This window comes from Spermophilus citellus (genome assembly GCF_964194105.1).
Source record: "Spermophilus citellus genome assembly, chromosome: 4".
Lineage (NCBI taxonomy): Eukaryota > Metazoa > Chordata > Mammalia > Rodentia > Sciuridae > Spermophilus > Spermophilus citellus.
In genome coordinates this window covers 161,655,443-161,678,334 of record NC_138185.1, presented here as the reverse complement: position 1 = coordinate 161,678,334, position 22,892 = coordinate 161,655,443, and the positions used below count along the sequence as shown (strand labels likewise).

The 22,892-nt window shown below is 35.3% G+C and overlaps 1 protein-coding gene across 1 annotated transcript; it reads right to left on the bottom strand.

Moving 5' to 3' along the window:
- Nucleotides 1-7,949: 7,949 nt before the first annotated feature.
- On the bottom strand, nucleotides 7,950-20,511 carry CCDC196 (coiled-coil domain containing 196; the record flags this gene model as incomplete). Its single annotated transcript, XM_081292911.1, has 9 exons — nucleotides 7,950-8,069; nucleotides 8,374-8,432; nucleotides 14,150-14,291; nucleotides 14,679-14,738; nucleotides 15,273-15,320; nucleotides 17,914-17,964; nucleotides 18,685-18,781; nucleotides 20,210-20,362; nucleotides 20,465-20,511. 9 exons carry the CDS (start codon nucleotides 20,509-20,511, stop codon nucleotides 7,950-7,952), a joined length of 777 nt encoding a protein of 258 aa, XP_081149037.1.
- Between the last annotated feature and the right edge of the window lie 2,381 nt (nucleotides 20,512-22,892).

The window sequence follows — 22,892 nt, the reverse complement described above, 5'->3', positions numbered from 1 at the left end:
AGTATACTGCTTTGTCCTCTTTTAGTTTTCTTGTAATATTTTCTGTTTCTTCACTTTTAGTCTTTGTGTTGTAATAAGCGAAATGAGTTTTTTGTAAACCCCATATTGTTGAGTCTTATGTTTTCATCCATTTACTCTGTATCTTTTGATTGCAGAGTTTATTTTGTCTAGATTCAAAATTTTATTGGTAGGTAGGGACTTACTCCATTTTGTTGGTTTTTGATTGTTTTATACATCCTTTTTTTCTCCTCTTTAATTGTTTTCATTTGTCATTTAGTGGGCTTTTGTAGTGGTAAATTTTGATTCATTTTTCTTTTTCATTTCTGTATCTGCTGTAATTTTTTTCCTTGTGGTAACGTAGGGCTTATATTTAAAATGTTAGAGTTGGGGCTTGGGTTGTAGCTCAGTGGTAGAGCACTTGCCTACATGTGTGAGATACTAGGTTTGATTCTCAAGACCACATAAAAATAAATGAAATAAAGGTCCATGAAGAACTAATATCTATATATCTATAGCTATATATGTATATGTATAAATGTTATAGTTGGGCTGGGGATGTAGCTCAGTGGTAAGTACTTGACTATTTTAAGTTGATAACAATTTTGATCACATACAGTATTCTAGCTGTCACAAACATGCACATACACACAAAATTTATGATTTGGTTGCATTTATTTAGATCGATTCTTATCATGTATTCCTCAGTAACTTATTGATAGTTATCATTGATCATATTCACTTTTAACATTCATTCTTGAGATTTGAAACATTATAGTCTGCCATTACAGTAAGATACTGTTCTGAATTTGATTATGAATTAACCTCTCCTAGTAAGATTTATACTTTTATATGTTTTCCCCTTAATAATTATACTTTGGGGCTGAGATTGTGGCTCAGTGATAGAGCATTCGCCTAGCTCATGTAAGGCACTGGATTCGATCCTCAGCACCACATAAAATAAAAAACAAATAAAGGTACTGTCCAACTACAACTAAAAAAAAGTATTTAAAAAAATAACTATCATACTTTTGTTTCTGGTTGAAGCACCTCCTCTAGAATTTCTTGTAAGTGTAGTTTAATGGTAATGAACTTACCCAGATTTTACTTGTTAGGAAAGATTTTATATTTTATTTATTTCAGAAGGATAGCTTTACTGGGTATAGTATTCTTGGCTGGTATTTGTTTCTGCCAGCACTTTGAAGGTATAATCCTATCACCTGTTAGCCTGAAAAGTTTCTGCTGAAAAATGATAGTCTCATAGACATTCATGTATGTTTTATATATTTCATATGTAAATATATATATATATATATATATATATATATATATAATTGGTGCTTTTCTCTTGCTGCTTTTAGAACTCTGTGTTTGACTTTTGACAGTTTGATTATAATGCGCCTCAGAGTGAACCTTTGGGTCAATTCTATATGGGGTTCTTTAAGCTTCATGGATAAGTATGTCCATATCTTCCCTAGGAGTTGAGAATTTTCTTCTATTATTTCATTAAATAATGTTTTCTTTCTTTGGGATTTCTATAATGTGATTTTTTTTTTTTTTGCTTAATTGTGTCTCATAAGTCCTTTTCACTCCTTTTCATTTTTCTCTTTTTTCTTCTGACTGGATTATTTCAAAAGACCTGTCTTAAAGTTCCAAAATTCTTTCTTCCATTTGATATAGTCTGCTATGCAGACTCTTGATTCTATTTTTTTTTTGTTTCATTCATTGAGTTCTTCAGTTCAAAGATTTCTATTTTGTTCTTTTTTGTGGTATCATTTATTGGATTTCTGATTCACATCACAAATTGTTTTTCTGATTTCATTGAATTGTCTTTTTGTATACTCATATCTCTCTGAGTTTCCTTGTGATGATTATTTTGATTTCCTTTTAAGGAAGTTCATAAATTTCCATTTCTTCAGGATCACTTACTGGAGAATTATTGTGTTTTGTTAATGGTTTCATGTTTTCTTGCTTTTTCATCTCTCTTGTATCCCTACACTGATTACTATACATATGGTGTAATGATCATCTATTTTATGTAATGGTCTATTTTATGTAATGTAATGATCATTCCAATTTTATAGAGTAGCTTTCATAAAGAAAGGCTTTTGTCTGTAGATGTGTCTTTTTTTTTAAAGAGAGAGAGAGAGGTTTTTTTAATATTTATTTTTTAGTTTTCAGCGGACACAACATCTTTTGTTTGTATGTGGGTGCTGAGGATCGAACCCGGGCTGCACGCATGCCAAGCAAGCGCGCTACCACTTGAGCCACATCCCCAGCCCTCAGTTGGGTAGGATGAATTGATGTTGGTGTCAAATAGTTACAGTACTATAATCTCTTGGCTGTTTTATACATTTTTTTCAGTTTTTGCCACAAATGAACTACTGCTGAACATTGTGTCCCGCAATTATGCATGAAGACTCCTGAGTCTTAAAATTGACAATTTTTTTTTTTAGAAGGAGCAGGGGAGCTTGCAAAACTGCAGACTGCTTTGTTGTCACACAGCACCTCTTTTATAGGGTAATGTGAGTTTAAATCTTAACTGTTTAAATCTTAACTTAACCAGTGCTCTCCCTGAGATACACCAGCCAAGTGTTGTTGATTCAGTGATTTGGTCTGTAACACACACACACACACACACACACACACACACACACACACACATAACGTATTGAAAACAACAAACTTGTTTGTACTAAGAAAATATTTTCCCCAGTGACAAAACAGAATATGTTCTCATAAAATGCCAGGAAACATACACCTAAAGTACATAGCAAGTAATACGGTTGGGGCCTTATATTTCTCCTTAATCAGGGTCATTTTGCCCCACAAGAATTAGCCTACCGCAAGGAGTTATTACTGTCCTGCCACATTCAGCATTCCAGCCTCCTTAGCTTCAGCTAATAAACAGGAACTCCATGTTTGGATTCTTCTGGATACACTCTCCATGACTTCAGGAGATCAGACCCCAACAAGTTTCAGTCAAAAGCAGCTATGCTTGCAAATGTGTTGTTGGCCTAGACCATAGGAGTTTGTGAGACTGATCTGCCAGTTTGGGGTGGGGCTCCCCTGGAATAACACATTTAGCTGGTAGATCTGCCCACTTTGTGTATGACCAATCTGGTCTCACCTCCTGTGCTGGGCAGAACTGCCTGTTCCTTGGGGACAAGGTACTTTGTGGATTAACTCCAGGACTGAGTCACTCTGGATCACTGTAGTCACTGGAATGTGGAAAGTAGAATGTATATTAGGCAGTTTGTTTCCAGAACATAAGTACCTACATTAGTTCAGCATTATCATGTGTAAGCACAGTGTAATGGAAGAGTGGCCAGTGGCTACTGGTACCTAGAGTAGGACATTCTCTACTTGTATTCAGTGATTCAGTGTTAAGATGGTACTGTATGGCTACAGCTTGGGTTGGGGATTTGGGAGCTTGCACAATGTGAGCTCTTTCTCTAGGATAATATGAATATGTGAGCTTCTCTCTAAACTGGGCTCAGAGAATGAGGATGGTGGGGGCAAGATTTTCTAGCAGCAAAGTCTATAGGTGTCCATGATGTTAATGGGGGCTGCTATGGACTTCCTTCTTACCTTAGTATCACTTGAGGGGGAGTATGTCCTTTATCCTAACCCTAACTGAGCATACAGTATGGCAAAGACAGGGTGTTTTGTTCTATTTTCTGTGAGGTCATCTTTAGCCTCTCTACTAGGTCTCTACTATTTTCCTGCTATACTCCAGTGCTCTCCCTGAGATACACCAGCCAAGTGTTGTTGATTCAGTGATTTGGTCTGTAAAACACACACACACACACACACACACACACACACACACACATACATACATATATATATTGGAGAGTACAGGTATTAGGAACCTCTGGTCAGCCATTTTGCTGATATTCAATTGGTATTGGTATTTGATTTCTTAAAAGGGCTCTCTGTCTACATTCAATTTTTAGGATTCAGTATATATAAGTCAAGAAAACATAGTCCCAATTATAAAAACAAACATGGGTTGAACTTAAGGGAACCTTTTTTAAAAATCAGAACATTCATGCTTAAATTATTAATTGGTTTCAGTGTGACCAAAACTTAAAATCCAGCTTCCCAGAAAAGTATTTTTTTTCTGTAAAATAAATTTATAGAAATAAAATAATTTTGTTAAACTAAACAATCTTATTTTCTACCAGATCAACTAATACTTAGAAAATGGTGTATAAGAATATTTATATTGTGTTTTCTGCTTTAAATGAGCCTTATATAAAAGTTTTGTATATTAGGTAGCATAAGTGAATTTGTGAAAGAAGCAGAGAAAATGGATTTTTAATTTTCATGAAAATTATCATTTTTACCAATTAATAATTATATTTATCTGCCTGAATATCTCCTGCTATAGGACTGATTGGTCTCAATCTCCCTTTCTAACATGGAACTTTGTTCTCTTCCCATTTCCTAATGTTTGGTGACTAAATGCAAAATATGAAGCAATGGGGACTTTGAATTGGAAGCAACTCAGACTCCTTCCAAATACCAGGCAGGCTGTTAGAAATTTATCTGAACAATCAACAGATTGCAGAAGTCTCTACGTATAAAATGAGACACTGTGATGGCCATAGTCATACAACTAAAACTGAATTTTATGTCTGGATCTACAAGTTTAAGGCCAAAATGTTGTACACTGTCACTTTCCCTCTTTGATGATTGCAATTCCAGATGAAAGATGAAAATATCAAGCTGTTGTTGAACTTATTTCAAAAAGTGTGACAAAATCCCTTTACCATTGCAAAAAGGCAACATTTGTAGGTAAAATGTTAGCAAGTAGCCAAAAAGCCTCTGAATAGGTAAAAAGTCAAGATAATATAAATATACCACAAAAATAGTATCACCCAAAGTAATGGTTTATAAATATATTGCCAATAGGACAGGGTTTTTCCTCAACTGGACTGGAAATTATAAAGTATCTCCCAGGTATAATAATTAATGGTTTTATCCTGAGAGAAATGTAATGAGTGTAAATAAACTGTAATAATGATGTCTCAACCCCAAGTATTTCTGCTTACTAACTCAGTACATCTTAGATGAGAATATTAGATTTAGAGATGAGAATATAATATAGACATATTTTAATCAAGTTGGAATTAAAGTCCTCTCTGTAATTTAATATTTGGTTTATCTCTTAGTCTGAGTAGCTCGAATGAGTCTCTGATCTTTTGGACAAGTGTACTCAATAAATTTGTATCTGTAAAGCTGAGATCCATATCCATGACTCAATAAACTTGTTGACTAGTCAGCCAATGACTAACAAGCCAATCTGATAACTTTGCATCACAATAGGCAAAAATCTGAATTCAATTTGGAATCTTAAAAACAAATGATTGAGTATATTCACAAGAGATACAAAAAAGTGTGCTCTATATGTGTAATAAGAATTGTAATGCATTCCACTGTCATGTATAAATAAAAAAACAAAAATAAATAAGAACTATTTTCTCAACGTTCAAAAAAATGATAAAAGGCTACAATATTTCAGTTTCATGTTTGAAGAAATTGAAAGGTTTGGAACATTTGAAGGAAAGATGGTAAGCCTGAGTGATGATGAATTTACAATTTGAAATACTTTGAGAACAACAGGATTCATTTTTAAAGAAATTATAAGCCTCTAACAGCAAGTAAACTAGCTTAGTTAACAACCAAAAAAAGTTGGGGGCAGATATCATATATAATCTAAACCCTTTGTAGTGGTAAAAATTCACATTTTAAAAAACATTCAAATGGTGCTCTTTTAATCCAATCGTAAAATTAAGAATCTAAGACCCTTAGGTTAAACAATTATGTCAAGGTAGTCAGTAGTACAGTCAGATTTTATGTTCCTGTCTTTTGTCCTCCTTGCTCTGCCTAATTCAATTGATTTGGAAAATCTCAGGACTTCCAAGTCTCTCAGGAATTAAATATGCAGAGGCAGCTTTCTTGAAACAGAATGGGGATTACCTATTCAGCTAACTGGGCTAGCAAAACATAAAACTAATCATGTCATGGCTTTAGAGACTTATTTTTGTAGTTAGGAATGGGATGATAATGTGTTAGACTGAAATATGAACTGCTGTGGTGACTTATTCTGGCTCAAATAACTATGAGGCTTTGGACACCCTTTCAATGTATATGAACTCAAGTTTCTTCTTTTGTAAAGTGAAGGAAGTTTCTTATGTAAAGTTCCTTCTAATGCCAAAAATTCTGTGATATATTTTCCACTCATTAAGTACACTTACCTTTAGAATTTACCTTCAAAGTACACATTTAATAAGGATTTAAGTTGATGTTGGTAGAAAAAAGATTTTGCATTGGTTAATTGCCTTTATTTGTTACCAGAAAAGTATAAGAGATTCTGATGAATCTCTTATTATGAAGCATTTTTTGACAAATTAACTTTTCCATATTGAAATGAGATAGGAAATTAATGACAACTTTAAGAGCTGAAGATCATAGGAGCTATAATGTAACTTAGGCATTTTACACAGGACAGGGCATCAAGCAGGGCACAGTGGCCCATGCCTATAATCTCAGCAATTTAGGATGCTGAAACAGGAGGATGGCAAGTTTGAGGTCAGCATTGGCAACTTAGAAAGACCCTTTCTCAAATTAAAAGAACTGGGAATGTAGCTTAGTGATAGAGTGCCCCTGGTTCAATCCCAAGGGCCAAAAACAAACAAAAGATACAATAATGGGGACATGGCAATTAACTTTCTATATTTTTATACAATATCATTTACTGAGCTCCTGTTAAATCCCAGGCACTATATTGGTTGATTAAAAGGAAAGATGAACAAGACATAATCCTGTGCCTCAAAGAGCCCACCATTTGGTGAGAGAGATATCTGGGTAAATCAATAATCGCAATGTAGTAAATTAATAATTGCAAGTAAGTGCTATAATAGAAATATGAAAGCTTGGAGCAATGATTCTCAAATATAGCTCACCCTACAATTTCCTGGAAAGATTTTCTAAAAGATGTTTTTGTAATGATTTAAATGACCTGGGGAGGTACCCAGTGAAATGCTCTTTTTCAGAGCTCTCAAGGGAATGATAATCCACAGCTAGGATTGAGAATGACCAGGATAGAAGGGCACTAAACTCAGCCCTTAAGAAAAATAGGCAATGATCAATAAAACAAGAAGAGAAGAATCTTTAAGCTTTGTGCATGAAGATAATAAAACTTGTGGTATATCAAAGAAACGAAGAGTTCTGTATAGCTCAATATAGGATGTATGAAGGAAGGGGGACAGTGAATGATAAGTCTGGAGAGGTAGGCAGGAGACAGAGCATTTATGGTCTGTGAAGGAATCCACAGGAACCCAATAAGGAAGGTAACATGATCTCATTTTTCTTTTAGTCAGAAAAGATAGCTTCAAAGGTACTGTGAGAGATGGACTAGAGGAATAGGAAGCAGGGAAACCAATTAAGAGGATATGGTAATCCAGGAAGGAAAGAGGGCCTGAACTGAAACAATGGTACTTGGAAGGTGGAAGATACTTAGCACATAGCAAGCAGGCAGAATCAACAAGGCAATTGGATGTGATTGGTGAAAGAGTAAAATCAGTCTAAGGAATGTAAGTTTCTTTATTTTGTACCTATTACTCACTTGCCATTAGTGGATCTACCCAGAAGTAAATACCTCAGAAATAGACAACTCCTTTTTATGAATTTGAACTACATACAATGTGGTTTAAACCTAGAAATTTCAAATCCAAGAATGATGAAAATAATCAGAGGCTGTTTACAGTCCCTAAATGACTGAATTCCTGACATGCTTAAACTAAGCATCTAACAATTCTACCTAGATTGGTGGGAGGAGAAAGGGAAAACAGCACTAAAACAAAGGTTTGAGAGATTTTAATTAACACAAATGGTTGTGCCTAGTCTTTAAATCTGTCCAAAGCAAATGGAGTGAAAGCCTTTTAATCCTTCAGAGCTTCCTTTGGCAGTGACCTCAGAAATAAGAGCCTCCCTCCTGCATCATCAGACTGATTTCCTTTGGCTCCTTGTTGTGCATTGTAGGTCTTCGATCCCAGAATTCTCTAAAATGGGAGAAAAAAAAAGAGAGAGAAAGACAGCTAAAACATTGAGGGCCCTGGTACTTATTTTGTGAATCTCCTTAAAAAAATAATAAATTAGAATGTATGTTAACAAATGCATTTAAAAGGCTGGGAATGTTGCTCAGTAGTAGAGAGCACTTGTCTAGCATGCATGAGGTCCTGGGTTCAGTTCCCAACACTACAAAAATAAACCAACAAACAAATAAACAAATGCATTACAAATATTTACCCCTTCTATCACTCCAGTGTCTTAAATAGGGAATTTTAAAAAGAAAATAATTCTCACCACATTGAGTGCATTTCTGCCAGTAGTTGCTCTTCCCATAGTTGTAGTGCCCTTAGAACCTAGATTTTGAGTTGTAAGGCTATTAACATTCATCACAATATCATATAATTTTATTACTATAGGACTAATAGATATTAGTATTGTTATGAATTTTATAATTATTATTTCATAAAATAATTTCACCAAACAATATTTTAACTTTGGAGCAGTGGACCTCTTGTTTTCTTCCCACAGTGGGCAGCAACAGACAGAGGGATCATTTGAGAATGACTTGCAAGTTAAGCATCTTTGTAAGTCTGCAAAATGTACTCTAATACAATATTTACATGAAGTGGAAAGATAAAACATTTACATATGTACATGTACTTGGATAACCCAGGCAGAGATTCCACAAAAATGGTCAACTGTGAATAGTAGAGAATGAACAAAAGATAAAAGTAGGGTGGGGGAAGAGAAAGAGGAGGCAAGGAGAATGACAGGCATAGGTTGAGGGGAAGGGAAGCAATAAAAGGGGGAAAGAGGAGAATTATAGGGGGCTGTATATAGGCGCCATGGTGAACCTGCCCTGGATTAGAGTTGCCAGACTAAAATATAAGACATCCAGTTTAATTTGTATTTCAATAAACACCAAAAATGTTTAGTATAAAAATGCCCCATCCAATATTTGGGACATACCGATACTACAAATTATTGTTTATCTGAAATTCAAATTTAACTGGGTATCCTCTTTTTCATTTAACAAGTATGATGGTCACTCTGTCCTAGACATCCTGCTGTTCCCCTGAGGGTGTGATGCAAATAAGGTGAATCTATTCTCATCTATTATGATAACCATACATTAATAAAGGTACAGTTTAATGGTTTTAATTTTCAAAATTTATATTTAGGGGGGAAAAGATTTTTATTCTCCCCTTGGACTTCTGTGAGGAAGCAAAAGAATGACCTTAGCTTGGAAATTAGCTGCATAGCCTACTAATATTATAAACCTAACTCTGACATTCAAAAGGTTAAGGTAGCCTCAAAGCTTTAAAAAACTATACTTGAGAGCAATACTATTTATCAAGGATCGAGATTTGAGCTAGTGATGGTTTTCCATCCCAGCCTTTCAGCAATTTAGCTCAACACTACTATTTTCCCTTCAGCAGTACCTGTTGAAGTGTGTTTCAGCCATCAGGTAGAGTAACACTAAAGCAAACCAAAGGTTAAAGGCAGGAGGAACGACTTGCTTTTGGAACAGAAGGTTATAGAGTAAATAAGGTCTCAAGGGTATTCATTTCCCATCTCAACAGGCTTTCATCTGAATTATAAGTGTAGGAGAATATCCACATCCAACCTTCAGGTTCTTCTTGAAGGAGAACCTCTGTCTCAAAGATCCAAAGAAAATGCTAAGAGTTGGGGGCAGGTGAGAGAAAAGCCAGACTGTCAAAATCAAATATATTATCACAAGTTATATTATTATTGAAGATAAATCTCCTCCTTAAACACCAGCAGTGTGATGAGAAATTTAGCTGAATTTAGAGATTGCTTAGTATATGCACTTTAGAGGTGACTTCCAAAGAACACAAACTACTTTCTTGATACCACAAAGGCCAGGAAGGGTCTGTCATGCACCCTGTGTCAAATTATAATTTTTATTGGCTGGGGAAGCAAATTCCTTCAAAAGTGAGCTGTCTCTTGAAAAGTCAAAAGGAAAGCCTTCACCCTAGATATGAGTAACAGAAAAATATTTTTCTCTTTTAGAAAACTAGATGATAATAGCATACTAACAATAAGATAGCCAATGGTAATGCTACATCCCGGGCCTCAAGGAAATTCCTTAGTACAGATTGCTTGAAGTGTACATAAGTCAGTAATATTTGCCAAACAAATAGATCACTCCACTAAAACTCAGCCAACCAGCTCATCAGACAGTGGGAGGAGGGACTATTGGCCAAGAGCAGTGGTGTAAAACCTTTTTCTATTCAGAAATTCCTAGAACAGAAGGGCCTGTACCCTGATTTCTCTGGGAGGTATGACCAAATTTGCACTCCAACCTATCTCTAATACAGGTTTATGAAATTCAGCTCATTTGAAAGCATAGGGAATGGGGCATCATCCAAGAGCACTATCAAGTACTTAAACTTTAAATAGTCCTTGTACAATTGCCCATCCCGTGTTTTACTTCAGTATCCTAACTGTCTGATTTACTGTGGTGGAGAGAAACAAATTAGACAAGAATTGTGGAAGAAGTAAATAGACATTTTTTTTGAGTGGAGAGAACTGAAGATCAGAGAGAATAATGATAAGTAAGTGTTGCACAACAGAATACTGAGTTTAATATAGTTTAATCAAGGCTGCGATTATTCATCTTGGTGCCACAGAACATGACACAAAACATCAATAGTTTGTTTTCCTTTTTTTCATTATATATAATGAAAAAAGGAATATATATAAATGACACATTTTGTCCTAAGAGTAATAGAAAGCCAGGGCCTTCCATTCCACAACTTTTCCTGTTTCCTGAATAACCAGTATTTGTGGTGACTTGAAGCCTAGATGTGGTTGGTGCCACCTACTGGGAATAATTTTAAATTACAAATACCTCGTTCCATTTTGTAACCATGTTTTCTTTACCTCAGAAAAATTAACCTTAGGGAATATGATTCCTCATTGGAAGGATGGTACATTAAACAGTTGTTAAGTTTGGATTCAAATCAGTGTTTTAGGGATGGAAGAGGCATGAAAAATCACACATTTTAATGCTTAGTCCAGGAACTAAACTTTTCTCTAAGTTTGTTTTTATTCTAGAATTCCTATTCCATAGAGTAATTTGTAAGGGTTACACAAAAGTGAGGATTTTTCAACCTGGTCTATAAAATGCCATGGTTGTTTTAGGAAAGGAAAAAAGAAAAAAAAAATGAAAGCTAAATGACTTGCCCAGGTCTTGTAGCTAGCAGATTTGAGTAAGGCCTACAACTCATGTATGTGACTCTAAATCAGTGCTTTTTCCATTAAATTACAACTTCTCAAAATCTGATGGTGAGATGATTTGAGGTAGCAATTTGGATAAATTTAGGAGGTGTTGGAACATGGCATTAAATACTAAAAATCACAGTGAGAAAATTGTTCCCTTTACATTGCTTTTAACTTGATGGCATGAAGAAGAAAGTTCCAAGTTGGTGCTGGTTTACTTTAAAATTCTCTATGTCATGCTAATTTTACTTTCTAATAAGGATAAAGTATATCTCAGCTTTGAACATCTTGCTAGAACATTAAAATTTTGGGCTGGCTGCAGTGGTGCCCACCTATAATCCTAGCAGGAGACTGAGGCAGAAGGATCACTACTTTAAGGCCAGTGTCAGCAACTTAGCAAGGTCCTAAGTAACTTAGTGAGACCTTGTCCCATAACAAAAAATAAAAAGTTCTAGGGATGTAGCTTTGTGATAAATTGCCCAGGTTAAATCCACTCCCAGGACCCACCCACTCCCCCAATTTTTTTTTCCTTAAGTGTACCTTCTATTATGGAAAACTATATTAGTTTTTCATTTAAAATAGTAATATACATTTAGGTTTCAAGGAATGCATTTATGAAAAAGATAAATCAGTGTAAATAGCAAAAATTGTGGAAAACACCATCACTAACTACTTCCCTATTATAGCACTGTTTATAATAAAGTCTTAATAAGGTTACTTTAACAATTCTTCCATGATGAAAAATATATTTTTTTTAATCAGGGATGAATCCAGGGGCACTTAGCCACTGAGTCACATCCCCAGCACACACCTTCCCCTTTTTTCAAAATTTTGAGACAGGGTCTTGCTAAATTGCTGGGGCCAGCTTTGAACTTATGATCCTCCTGCCTCAGCCTCCCAAGGAGGCTTGCGCCATCACGCTCAGCCTAATATTTCTTTTTAATAAACAAACACTAGAGGCTATAATTATAAATCAACATAACTAAAATCGAGAACTCTGTTAGATTTCAGATCCACTAGGGCTCTAATAAACCCAAAGATTTTATGTGTATTAGAAAATAAAACAGGAATGTAATCAGTGCTCGGTGAATATAGAATCAGTAAAACACAAGACCAGTGGGTCATTCAGGCTGGGGCTGCATTAGTTTGTAGTAACCTAGCAGTATAGTACCCTATCTCTTAATTTTCCAGGAGTATAGGAGAAGAAAGAGGAAATATGTTGATCTGTAGGCAATTCTAGTTCAAATTGATTCTATGTTCTGTGGGCAAGGGGGAAATAAAACCCCACTGAGACAATTAAGTTGAATGGAATTCTTCACTACTTAACTAATCTGGGCTTGACTTGAATCTGGAAAGACATTTGAATCCTTGGCTCTGTGAATCCCTTGAGATGACCTTTGGCTAATTTTCAATGAGGTAAACAGGGGGCTGTCTGTCTTCCTCATAACTCTCCTCTGTCTTTTTTTGTTGTTGTTTTTGTATCTTAATAACTATATATTGCTTCTGGTTGCATTCCAAGTTCTTTCTTTCCAGCTTTCAGCTGTCAAGTTCTTCTCAAGACATAAGTTGAAAGAAAAATATGTGTGGAACATTACCTGGAGTATAGGTAGTCCATCTATTCAGTTTTCTAGATTTTCTAAATTTTAACCAATGGATCAAGATAGAATGCTATGTGCCTGTACCAAATCATCTTAAGTTGATCTATCCTTTTTAAAAATTTCAGATTAATAATTTTTTATTATATTATGCTGAGGAACAGATGATAAACAACCTAGGAATTTTAGATTTTTTAAATCATTTAAAAATATCATTGAGGATATTGATATTATTAGATATATAGGGTCCTGTCTTCATTACAATGATGAAATTTCTCACAGGTCTGAGTATCAGGAAAAGCTATGCTTCTTCTGAGCAATTGGTTTGCTGTTATTTTGTGGAAGCTACAAGTTCATTTTTTGTTTTGTTTTGCTAGGGAATTTGGAATCAAATTTATAGCCTACCACTACCAACTACATAGTACTTCCATCATGATTTTCATTTATTTACCTAGTTTCAACTAATTTTCTCTTGCCTTTGATTTATTCATCTAATCTAATTTATTATATGTGCTGTGTGTGACTTTTATAAGCCTTTTGAACCTTTTATGGAATAAAACTGAGAAGAAATTAGAGACCTACATACTTACACTGATAGAAAATTGTCATTCCTTGGTTATGATTTCCCATTGTGTGTCCTTTTTAAAACTGCAGTTTTAAGTTCATATATACTTGAAAATGTGTGAATTCTTTCCCTGGACCTCAGCATCATTCTTTTATTCTATTTTTTATGGAAAACTACATGATTTCCTGTAACAATGCCATAAATTCCTTAGAGAAAAATCACTGAAACTCCCAGAGGAACTTCTGGATAAGTGAAATTCAACAACAGTTGTCAGATGTCTATCTCCTTGGCCTTCTGCTCTTAAATAAGAGAGTCTATTTCCTTTACATTCATGAAATCAAACCATTCTGATTTCTAGGTAAGGGGAAAAGATAGAAAACTAATATTTTATTGCACGCTATGTTATCAGCATATATTAAGAACATGACATATTACTTAATCTGTACAAAGAAAATAGTTTCCTCCAGAGAGAATATTTACCTTGGTACAAGAGCTTCTGAATAATACTAATAATGATGATATTGAAATAATTTATTATTATACCACTAATATTTAACTTACCATGTAAACAATGTTTTTCATTTTATAAGTAATGGGATCTCGATGTCAACAACAACAACAACAAAAATCCTCCAACTGTGTAACTATATGATACTTTACCTACCTTGGAACCCTGGAAGATTTAAAAATGTTTGCTTTGGTACAAAATTCTGTTGTAAGTACAGTGATAATTTCAATTCATTGGCCTTCTGGTAGTTCTTCAAGGCTTCAATTCTCAGCTCAATCACTTTACCATGGAAGTCATTCTGAAAGAGGACATTTTTTCAAAACTACTCATACAATATTGATTTCTCTAAATCTACAGTTATCTGAATATTCTTCACCCAGAAATTAAAAATAATATCCTCATGCTCAGTCTTTTAATGTTGAGCAGATAGTACTTGTCCTCCTCACCCCCCCATTTTAAATAGAACAAAATCAAGAATTTACAATGAAATACTATTTATTACAAGTTATTCAAGGTGAAGACAGAGATAGGTTACTTCAGCCATCTCTCCAGGATACATTCCTTTAGCAGGACAATTGGTAACCCAGGATGAAGGAATGGGTCTTTAATAATATAAAGCTATAAAAGCCCTTATATTGTATAAATGAAATTGCATCCCATGTCCAGACATTGAAGACCTTGGTACCTGAAGAGTGTTGGCTTGTTCCTGATACTTGACCCATTCCATTTTCCTCTGTTGCTTTTCCTGGTGGAAGAAAGAGCCTCTGGGTGACAAAGTAAATTGAGATCAAAAATCAGTTTTCTCAATATGCTGTAACAACCTTATAGCAAAATTATGGTGTCATAGATTCACTGTTCATTTGGTTTCAACTGCATAGTCCTCTTACTTGGCCTTCCCTGTAAAATCCACTCTCTAAAATCTAAAAGATAAATGAATAGGCCATTTTTTTGTGAGTGAGTCAGTTACGGGATGATGATATACAAATATAATACTCTAAATGCATTCTCTAAGACAAACTAATAAGTGTTCAGACATCAAATAGCTATTCTAGAGTTGTCATTGTTGGTATAGCTTTTCTCACTTTGTCCTGGATAACATGATTTCCCAGAAATTTGTCATGTCACTCCAACTCAAATATAATATCCACAAGAAGTGGATTGCTTATAAAAATTTGCATTGGTTCAGGAGTACACCATAGCTTAGGCAGATAATTGCTACATTAAAGATACCTAATTTATCAGCTCCAAAAACTACTACCATTCACAATGATTGTACTACCTTCCTTATCTCCTTTACTTTCTCTGCAAATGATGTCTCCAGTTCACTCTTTTTTTAAGAGAGAGAGAGAAGAGAGAGAGAGAATTTTTTAATATTTATTTTTCAGTTTTCAGTGGACACAACACCTTTGTTTTATTTTTATATGGTGCTGAGGATTGAACCCAGCGCCCCCTGCATGGCAGGCGAGCGCGTTACTGCTTGAGCCACATCCCCAGCCCCTCCATTTCACTCTTGATCTTCCTAGGTAATGAGGGGAATTTGGGAGCCTGGGATGAAAGAAGAGAACTAAAGAAATAGGAGGTCCCAGGAAAAAGTGCAATATCTTGTAGTCCATAAGATCTACTATACCCTAAAAGCCCAGATCCTACCTATCTGCCTACCCAAACCAGACCTGATTAGCAACAGGTTATTTCCAGCTATGTGGCACCAACAATCTTATAATTCTAAGTACATGCCATCCACTTGCCTTTCCATCATGTAAGTCTGCCCTGGTTTTTATCTGTGGTGTCTTTTGTTGATCACGGAGTTCTTCTGTCTCTAATGTCTGTGGAGAGACATTGTGGCAGAGCTTCAAATTAGTAGGAATTAAAGAGGGAAGTGGAAAACCAATATGAATCAAGGCTTTTGGTTCCTGCCAGTCTGCAACTTCTCAGGGCCCAACTTGGAAACTGCAATACCTACCGAAGGTGATTCATAAAGTAATGAGTCTTTCCCTTTGGTCCCTGAGTGATATATACGAATGAATAAAATTTTATAAATATGTGTATATATGTATATGTATACATATATATTTATACATGTATATTATATGTATATATAAATTTTTACATATGTGTGTATGTATCATATATGTATATATGTAAAATAAATTTATATATTTCATATAATATATTTTATATAATATCATTTATATCATAAATTACACACATACACACACACACACACACACACACATACACACACACATTTTTGGTACTGGGGATTGAACCCAGGAGCACTTTGCCACTGAGCCACATCTCCAGCTCTTTTTATTTTTTATTTTGAGACAGGGTCTTACTAAATTGCTAAGGCTGGCCTAGAACTTGCAGTCCTCCTGCCTCAGCCTCCGGAGTTGCTGGAATCACAGGCATGTGCCACCACACCCAGCCCGAGTATACCTTATAATTAAAAAGATACTAAATTCAACCCTTATTATGTGCCAACAGCTACTAGAACCTACTTACTACATTACTGTCACTAGTACATTACAATCATTCTTACTTAATCCACACAGCTCTTTGGGTACTGATTTTATTTTCATTTTCATGATGAGAAAATTGAGACTTGGAGAGGTTAAATAATTTATTTAGGGTCACATAGCTAGGAAAGTTCAAAGCTGCTATTTGAAACATATTTATGTTCAAGCCTGTGTTCTTAGCCACTAGGCATGCTGCTTGTCTCCATTTCTCCCAATCTATAGATAAAGTTGATCACAAACTAGGGTGTATAGACATACGCTATAAAAAGTATTTGGTAGCTCTGGAGAAGCTGGATTTCCATAGAATAATTGTGCTGGCACATTATCTATCACAAAGACTCAAGAACTTAGAAACTAGAACTTCTCATAATTTATAGAAGTGATTTGTAACTGCTGCTGAGAAGTAGGAGCAGATCTTACTTCAAGATTCAGGGCTTAGAGTTATCCTGATTATTTGTGGAAAGGCGAGATGAAAAAAAGCAGTCAGCTCACACCACACACCTGTTTATGTCACAAGACTATCCACTCTTCCAATTGCAGTGCTAATCTGTGAAATAACACTCTGGTTCCAAGGGATAGTTCACAAATGTATTTCCCCTCCTGGTTTTCCAGGAAAAGGTCCAAATATTATTATCTTAAATAATGCATGATTATTGCAAAATCATATGGGCATTAGAATTAGGTATTCCTTTGTTCATTAATTCAACTTATATTTATTGATTCTCTGTTATTGTTCCAAGCATTGTGATATGTGTTAGGGATTTGGAAAAAGCAATCAAGATACTGAAGGAAGTTTTATCCCAGAATGGGGTAAAGGGACAAGAAAGGAATAATAATAATAATAATAATAATAATAATAATAATAATAATACAATAAAAAGTAATAAGTTAACATTATGAAAAGTGCAACTGAAGACATGAACAGGAGGGTGCTCTTCTTTAGATGGAATAAACATGGAGGGCTTTTCTAAAGAGGTAATATTTAAGCTGAGATCTGAAGAATGAGGATAAGCCAGCCATAATAGCATTACAGACAGGGGGTAAAGCATGAACAAAGGTCAGAGATAGGAAACGACTGTCACAAGGAGAAATCACAAGTCACCTGTAGGATGACTGCATAGAAAGTATGGGGAAGACTTCTATGAAAGGAGACCAGAGAGGTAGACACGAGCTAGATTATGCCACAATAAGAAGGCTATAAAGGATTTTCATAAGAAGAGTGACATGCTTTGACTGTTTTGAAAAGATCGCTTTGGCTGCTATACCAAAAAAAGGGGGGGGGGGTTGAAATAATGCAAGGGTGGAAGCAGAGCATACAAAAATGAGAATGGGGCCAGAGGAATTGGGGATTCTTTGCATTATGAACTGTAGGACAATACTTTCAAGAGATCCTTAGAGGCACACCTTGTTCCATAGCAACTCCATTTCCTTCCGAAGCATCTTGTTTTTCCTTTCCTGTTGGAGGGGGGGAACCAAACAAACAGAGACATGTGTTTGTCTAGTCATTAAAATGAGGTTTGAAGAAATTACTAAGCTAATGGTGGAAAAGGGATCAGGGACATAGTAAACCACAGAGAAGGCAGTAAATGAACCTAGCCCCAAATCCAGAAACATGAGAGATAAGTTTGATGATGGTGGTGATGACAATGGTTAAAAAATGTTATTATTTCAAGTAATAACTTTAATTATGGTATTATGAGCTGGTATTAATAGAAATAAGTTCCTAATACTTAAGATGTTCTCATCATAAGACAATTTCTCTGGGGCTTAGACCACTAATTTCTAATATTTAAGATCCTTTTACATTGTTGATTTAATTTTAAAAGATTTTTTTCTAAGACTCTCAGAGCAAATTATTTCTTTTCTTTTACTTTAATACGTATATTCTGTTCTTTAGATATATGAATGGTTAATGCGCTTATATCCATTAATGCATACGTGAAAAGCTATTGAAAAGTCAAAGAAATAGAATTTTGCTAGCTAGTCTTTGTCCTTCCCAATACTCCATCTGACTCTCTTTGAATCACCTTGGACTTTCTAGATCAAAGAGATCAGAGTATTGAAGCATCAGATGCTGGAGATGAGCACTGTGTGTTTACTTCCACATCTGACAACAGCAGTGGAACTGAGCCCTGTTTAGAAAGCTGTTCCCCAGAGTACCCACCAGCCTCTTACCAGGTTCTGTTTCATCTCCTCTGCTTCTTTAATGAGGTCCATGACAGAGGATTCATCACATCCTTTCCCTGCCATGATCTGCCTCATGATCTGCAAACTAGAAGGAAAATAGACATCATTAAACATGCAAACCTTCCTAAAAGATAATATTAGTATTCTACAACCAGCCAGAAAGTACTCTACCACAGAAGTAATAAGGGGGCTGGAATCTTATGGGTTTCAGAAGTCCTTTGGGACATGGAAAGTCTCTGTAACTGAGACTATTCTATCCCTAATTTACATTTGCCATAGCTGTGTGCTCAGTAATGAGTTCTATGCTCTTCAGTGCTCAAAACTTTGGTCTTCAATAGCCAGCAAGATTATTCTCTGTCACCTCAGAAAAATGTTTTGGTGCATATTGGGGGGGGAGGAAGAAGCAGTTTTGCCCCTGTAAAGGATGAGGTTTAAAAACCTGATGTCTTCAGGATAAAATTCCAGAGTTATTCCTTATCCCTTCTCTGTCTACCTCCTACTACTCCTTGAGTTTCCAAATAAAGACATTTGACTTTGTTGGGAATTCATATATCCTTGGTGGACCCCCAAAGAATGCAAGCCATTAAGAAATTCCTAGCAAAATCTGAATCAATATCAAGTCTCCACACTGTGAGAGAAGGTATTTTTTGAAGGCATTGATTATATTTCTCTTCCTTGCCCTTCTTCCTCCTCAGGTCTAAGCCTTTGTTTCTGTTGCCCTGAGAGAAGTCTGGTGTTGTAAGTAGCTGGTATAAGCAGCTGGTGCTTGACCACAATTTTTTTTGTCTATTTTTTTAGTTGTAGATGGACACAATACTTTTATTTTGCTTATTTTTTTATATTATTTTGTGGTGCTAAGGATCGAACCCAGTGCCTCACACATGTTAGGTGAGCACTCTACCACAGAGCCACAACCCCAGCCCTTTTATCTGTTATTTGTTTTCCAAAAGTCCAGGTTCCTCAAGAGGCTTATGATGAGGGTATATGAAGATAGATCAATTGGCATGATATTTTCTGAGGCTCAGAAAGGAAACAGAGTTTGTGGGTCCTAGGAACAGTGAATGTTGTAGCAAAAAATTATGGCTTCCTCATATGTTTACAGAGGCAGAATCCTAATCCAAATGGCTCTCAGGCTCAGAAAAGATCACTACTCCACTGCTTGAATAGAAAAAGCAGAATATTTTTTCTTAAAATGATTTTATAAACATGAACAAGGAAGCTATGAGTCTAAACATGATAGACTGAAGCTGTTGAAATCTGTTACCTGTTCCTTGAGTAGGCATTTTATAGAGGAAGAGTAACAGCTGTAGCCTCATGAGATGAGAGTTGGTTTAATTTTTTATTTAATTTTACCAAAAAATTAAGGATTCATCTTCACCCCTTTGTGATTACATATTCTTTACATTTTACTAGACCTGTTTGTCCAAATTTGAAAACAAAAACAAAGCAATGTAAATACTTATTGCTAATATTATGGAGATTAAATTCTCCGACCTGAGTAGGAAGCCCTTACCTTTTTTGTTTTTCCTCCAAGTTAGACATTAACTTCTGCAATAAGAGGTTGTTCTTATTTTCTAGAGGTTTTAACATATCTAAAAGTTCCTGCTTCCTCAGCTTTAAGTCCTCATTCAATTCCTTCAAGTAGCTGTCATCTATTTTAGAACTTCTGTGGGAAGAGACATCAAATAATATTTGTCTTTAGCCTGGGTTAATCAGACTCTCCTTTCCCTCCTGGGTACTTGTCATTTGGCTTTTTCCAAACACTCACCGTTTTGAGGACAAGTAAGAACCTGAGGAATTTGCACCACTTGTCATCTTGAAGGGAAACTTCTACTTTATTAATAAAGAGGCCTTCTTGAAAATACGTGCCTTCTTTTCCCATCCAGTTAAGACATCTTTTGGGGGCTGCTGTTCTTGAAACTCCTGTTGCATTGGACTGATTTTAGTTACAGTTTGAGGTCACAATAGCCCTAAGACCACAAAATCAAGAGGTCTTTGAAGTAGCACCAATGGTAGCTGTTGACCAAAAAACTTAACTACGTCAGATCAATTTTTATCTTAGCTTTAGACAAACACCAAAAATTTTATTCTGAAGTAGGGTAGGATCAAAGTCTATCTACATTATGGAATTTCTATTATGTTAGAAAATGATGACCTATCAAAAATAACTCATCAACATCAAGGCAATAAACCTCTGTGAAATTCCTATCTATACCAAGTGCTGGATTCTTTGAGAATGGAAAAGATGAAATGGCACAGTCCCTATTTCCAGGGGGTTTAACAAAAGGAGGAGCCATTTCTGTTTAAAAATAATAGAGGTCAAATTGGCAAATGAAGGGTATGAATATAAAAGTTATAGATGAGCCATTGTCATTATTTTCCAATCTTTAAAATCTGACATAACGTCAAGGTTAAAAAATATTGGACATGTAGCAAGAGGATATAATTTGTGAAAGATCCACACTGTCACTAGATCCTTCTATAGCCAGACTCTTTCTTAGAAAACTATAATTCTAGTCTCACCTCTAGATTTTGATTCTGCCTCTATTTTCCTCTTTTTATTAGAACCACATTGTCTTCTGGACCTTAAGATCTTCTGTCTTCATCCTGTCATTTAGTGAGGGGAAGATAATAATCCAAGAGTTAAATATTTGTGTCTTCACACCCTTTAAAAACAGTTTTAGGGCAGTATTTTTCAGGGAATGTCTCCAATATAAATTAAATCATGTTAATTTCAAGTACTGACTGAGCATTTCTAGCCATTTTCTAGGGGTATTCTCCCAAGTAACTTTAACCTTTTATCTTTTGGAAAACCTTAAGGGCAAAATATTGTACTGGGAGAATACTAGATTGTTTGTCAGAGCTTGGTTTAGATCCCAGCTTCACTATGAGCAGGGCTGCCTGTGAGCAAGTTACTAAATTCTCTGAGCCTCCGTTTTTACTTTATAAAAAGAAGAATGAGATAAGTTTGTTGTAAGCATGAAATGTGATATGTAAAATGCCTGGCTTATGTTAGGTATTTGCAGTTCATAAGTTTTTATTTGACTTAGGTTTGTTTAATGACCCAATTAAGTGGCCAGATTTAAAAAAAAACTGATTAATCTGAAGCTAATGAAGCTTAAGCTTCAGAGCCCTTCCTTTTCAAGATTGCTTCCAAAGATTCTGAACCTCATTTTTTTATTATAATCTTGAATCCTTTTGTGGAAAGACAAACTTCCCAGAACTATATATGATTAGATTGCCACAAAATCTGGATCTGCCCTGGGTTACACAGGATAAACATCTCCTCTAAACATCCTCTACATCAAAGCTTCTTTTTAGGCAAATTCTACAAACACTTTTACTAAAGCATACATGTATCATGTGAAAGTTTCGTGTGATAACTAGTTTAGTATGATATTAAATTTAAAAACCATAACAAGCCAACCATAATTCCCATTGGTTTTCCTAGGAAAATTTTTTCTATGAAAAATCTGGAATGAATGAAGGTGAGTAAACTCCTCACAATAAAAAGAGATACTGGATGGACTAGTTATTAATAACATCTTAAATTGCACATGTTAGCAAGTAGTACTAAACAGCAAAGAACAAAAATGGCATTGATCACTAAAGCACAAATTCTTTAAATTCACTTGGTGACATTTGGCTGAAACAACTGTGATAGAATTTAAAACATTTAATGGAGAGGCAGCATCCCAACTCACCTCCCTTTCTGTCCTTGTTTTTGAATGACTCAAAGAGGAAGAACACTTACTATTCTGATGTGGTCTTTTCTGTAGCCAATCAGCAATGTTTATTTCCTAACATTCTAATGTCCATTTCTTCAACTTGGAATATGATTTCCAAGGAGGATATTTATCTTATGATAATGTATACAGAAGAGCTTTAAAACAAACAAACAAAACCCTAATGGTATTGAGAGGAGGGTAATTGATGCACATTTCTTCTAGGACAGAGAGAAAGGAGGCTGATGCTGTAGAAGACCATTAGAAGTGGGAGGGAAAGAAGCTGAACACTAATTTTTCCTGAAGAAGGAAGTTACATCAACCATTGTTTAGGGAGGTATGGTAGAAAACCTTGGAAGAGTGATGACTTGGAGCAGCACCTGAACAGTGGTAAAGGAAGTCAACTAGGCAAGAGTGAAAGGACTGCCATGTAGTGCTAAGGGTCAAGGTGAGTTTGAAAACTGAAGATTT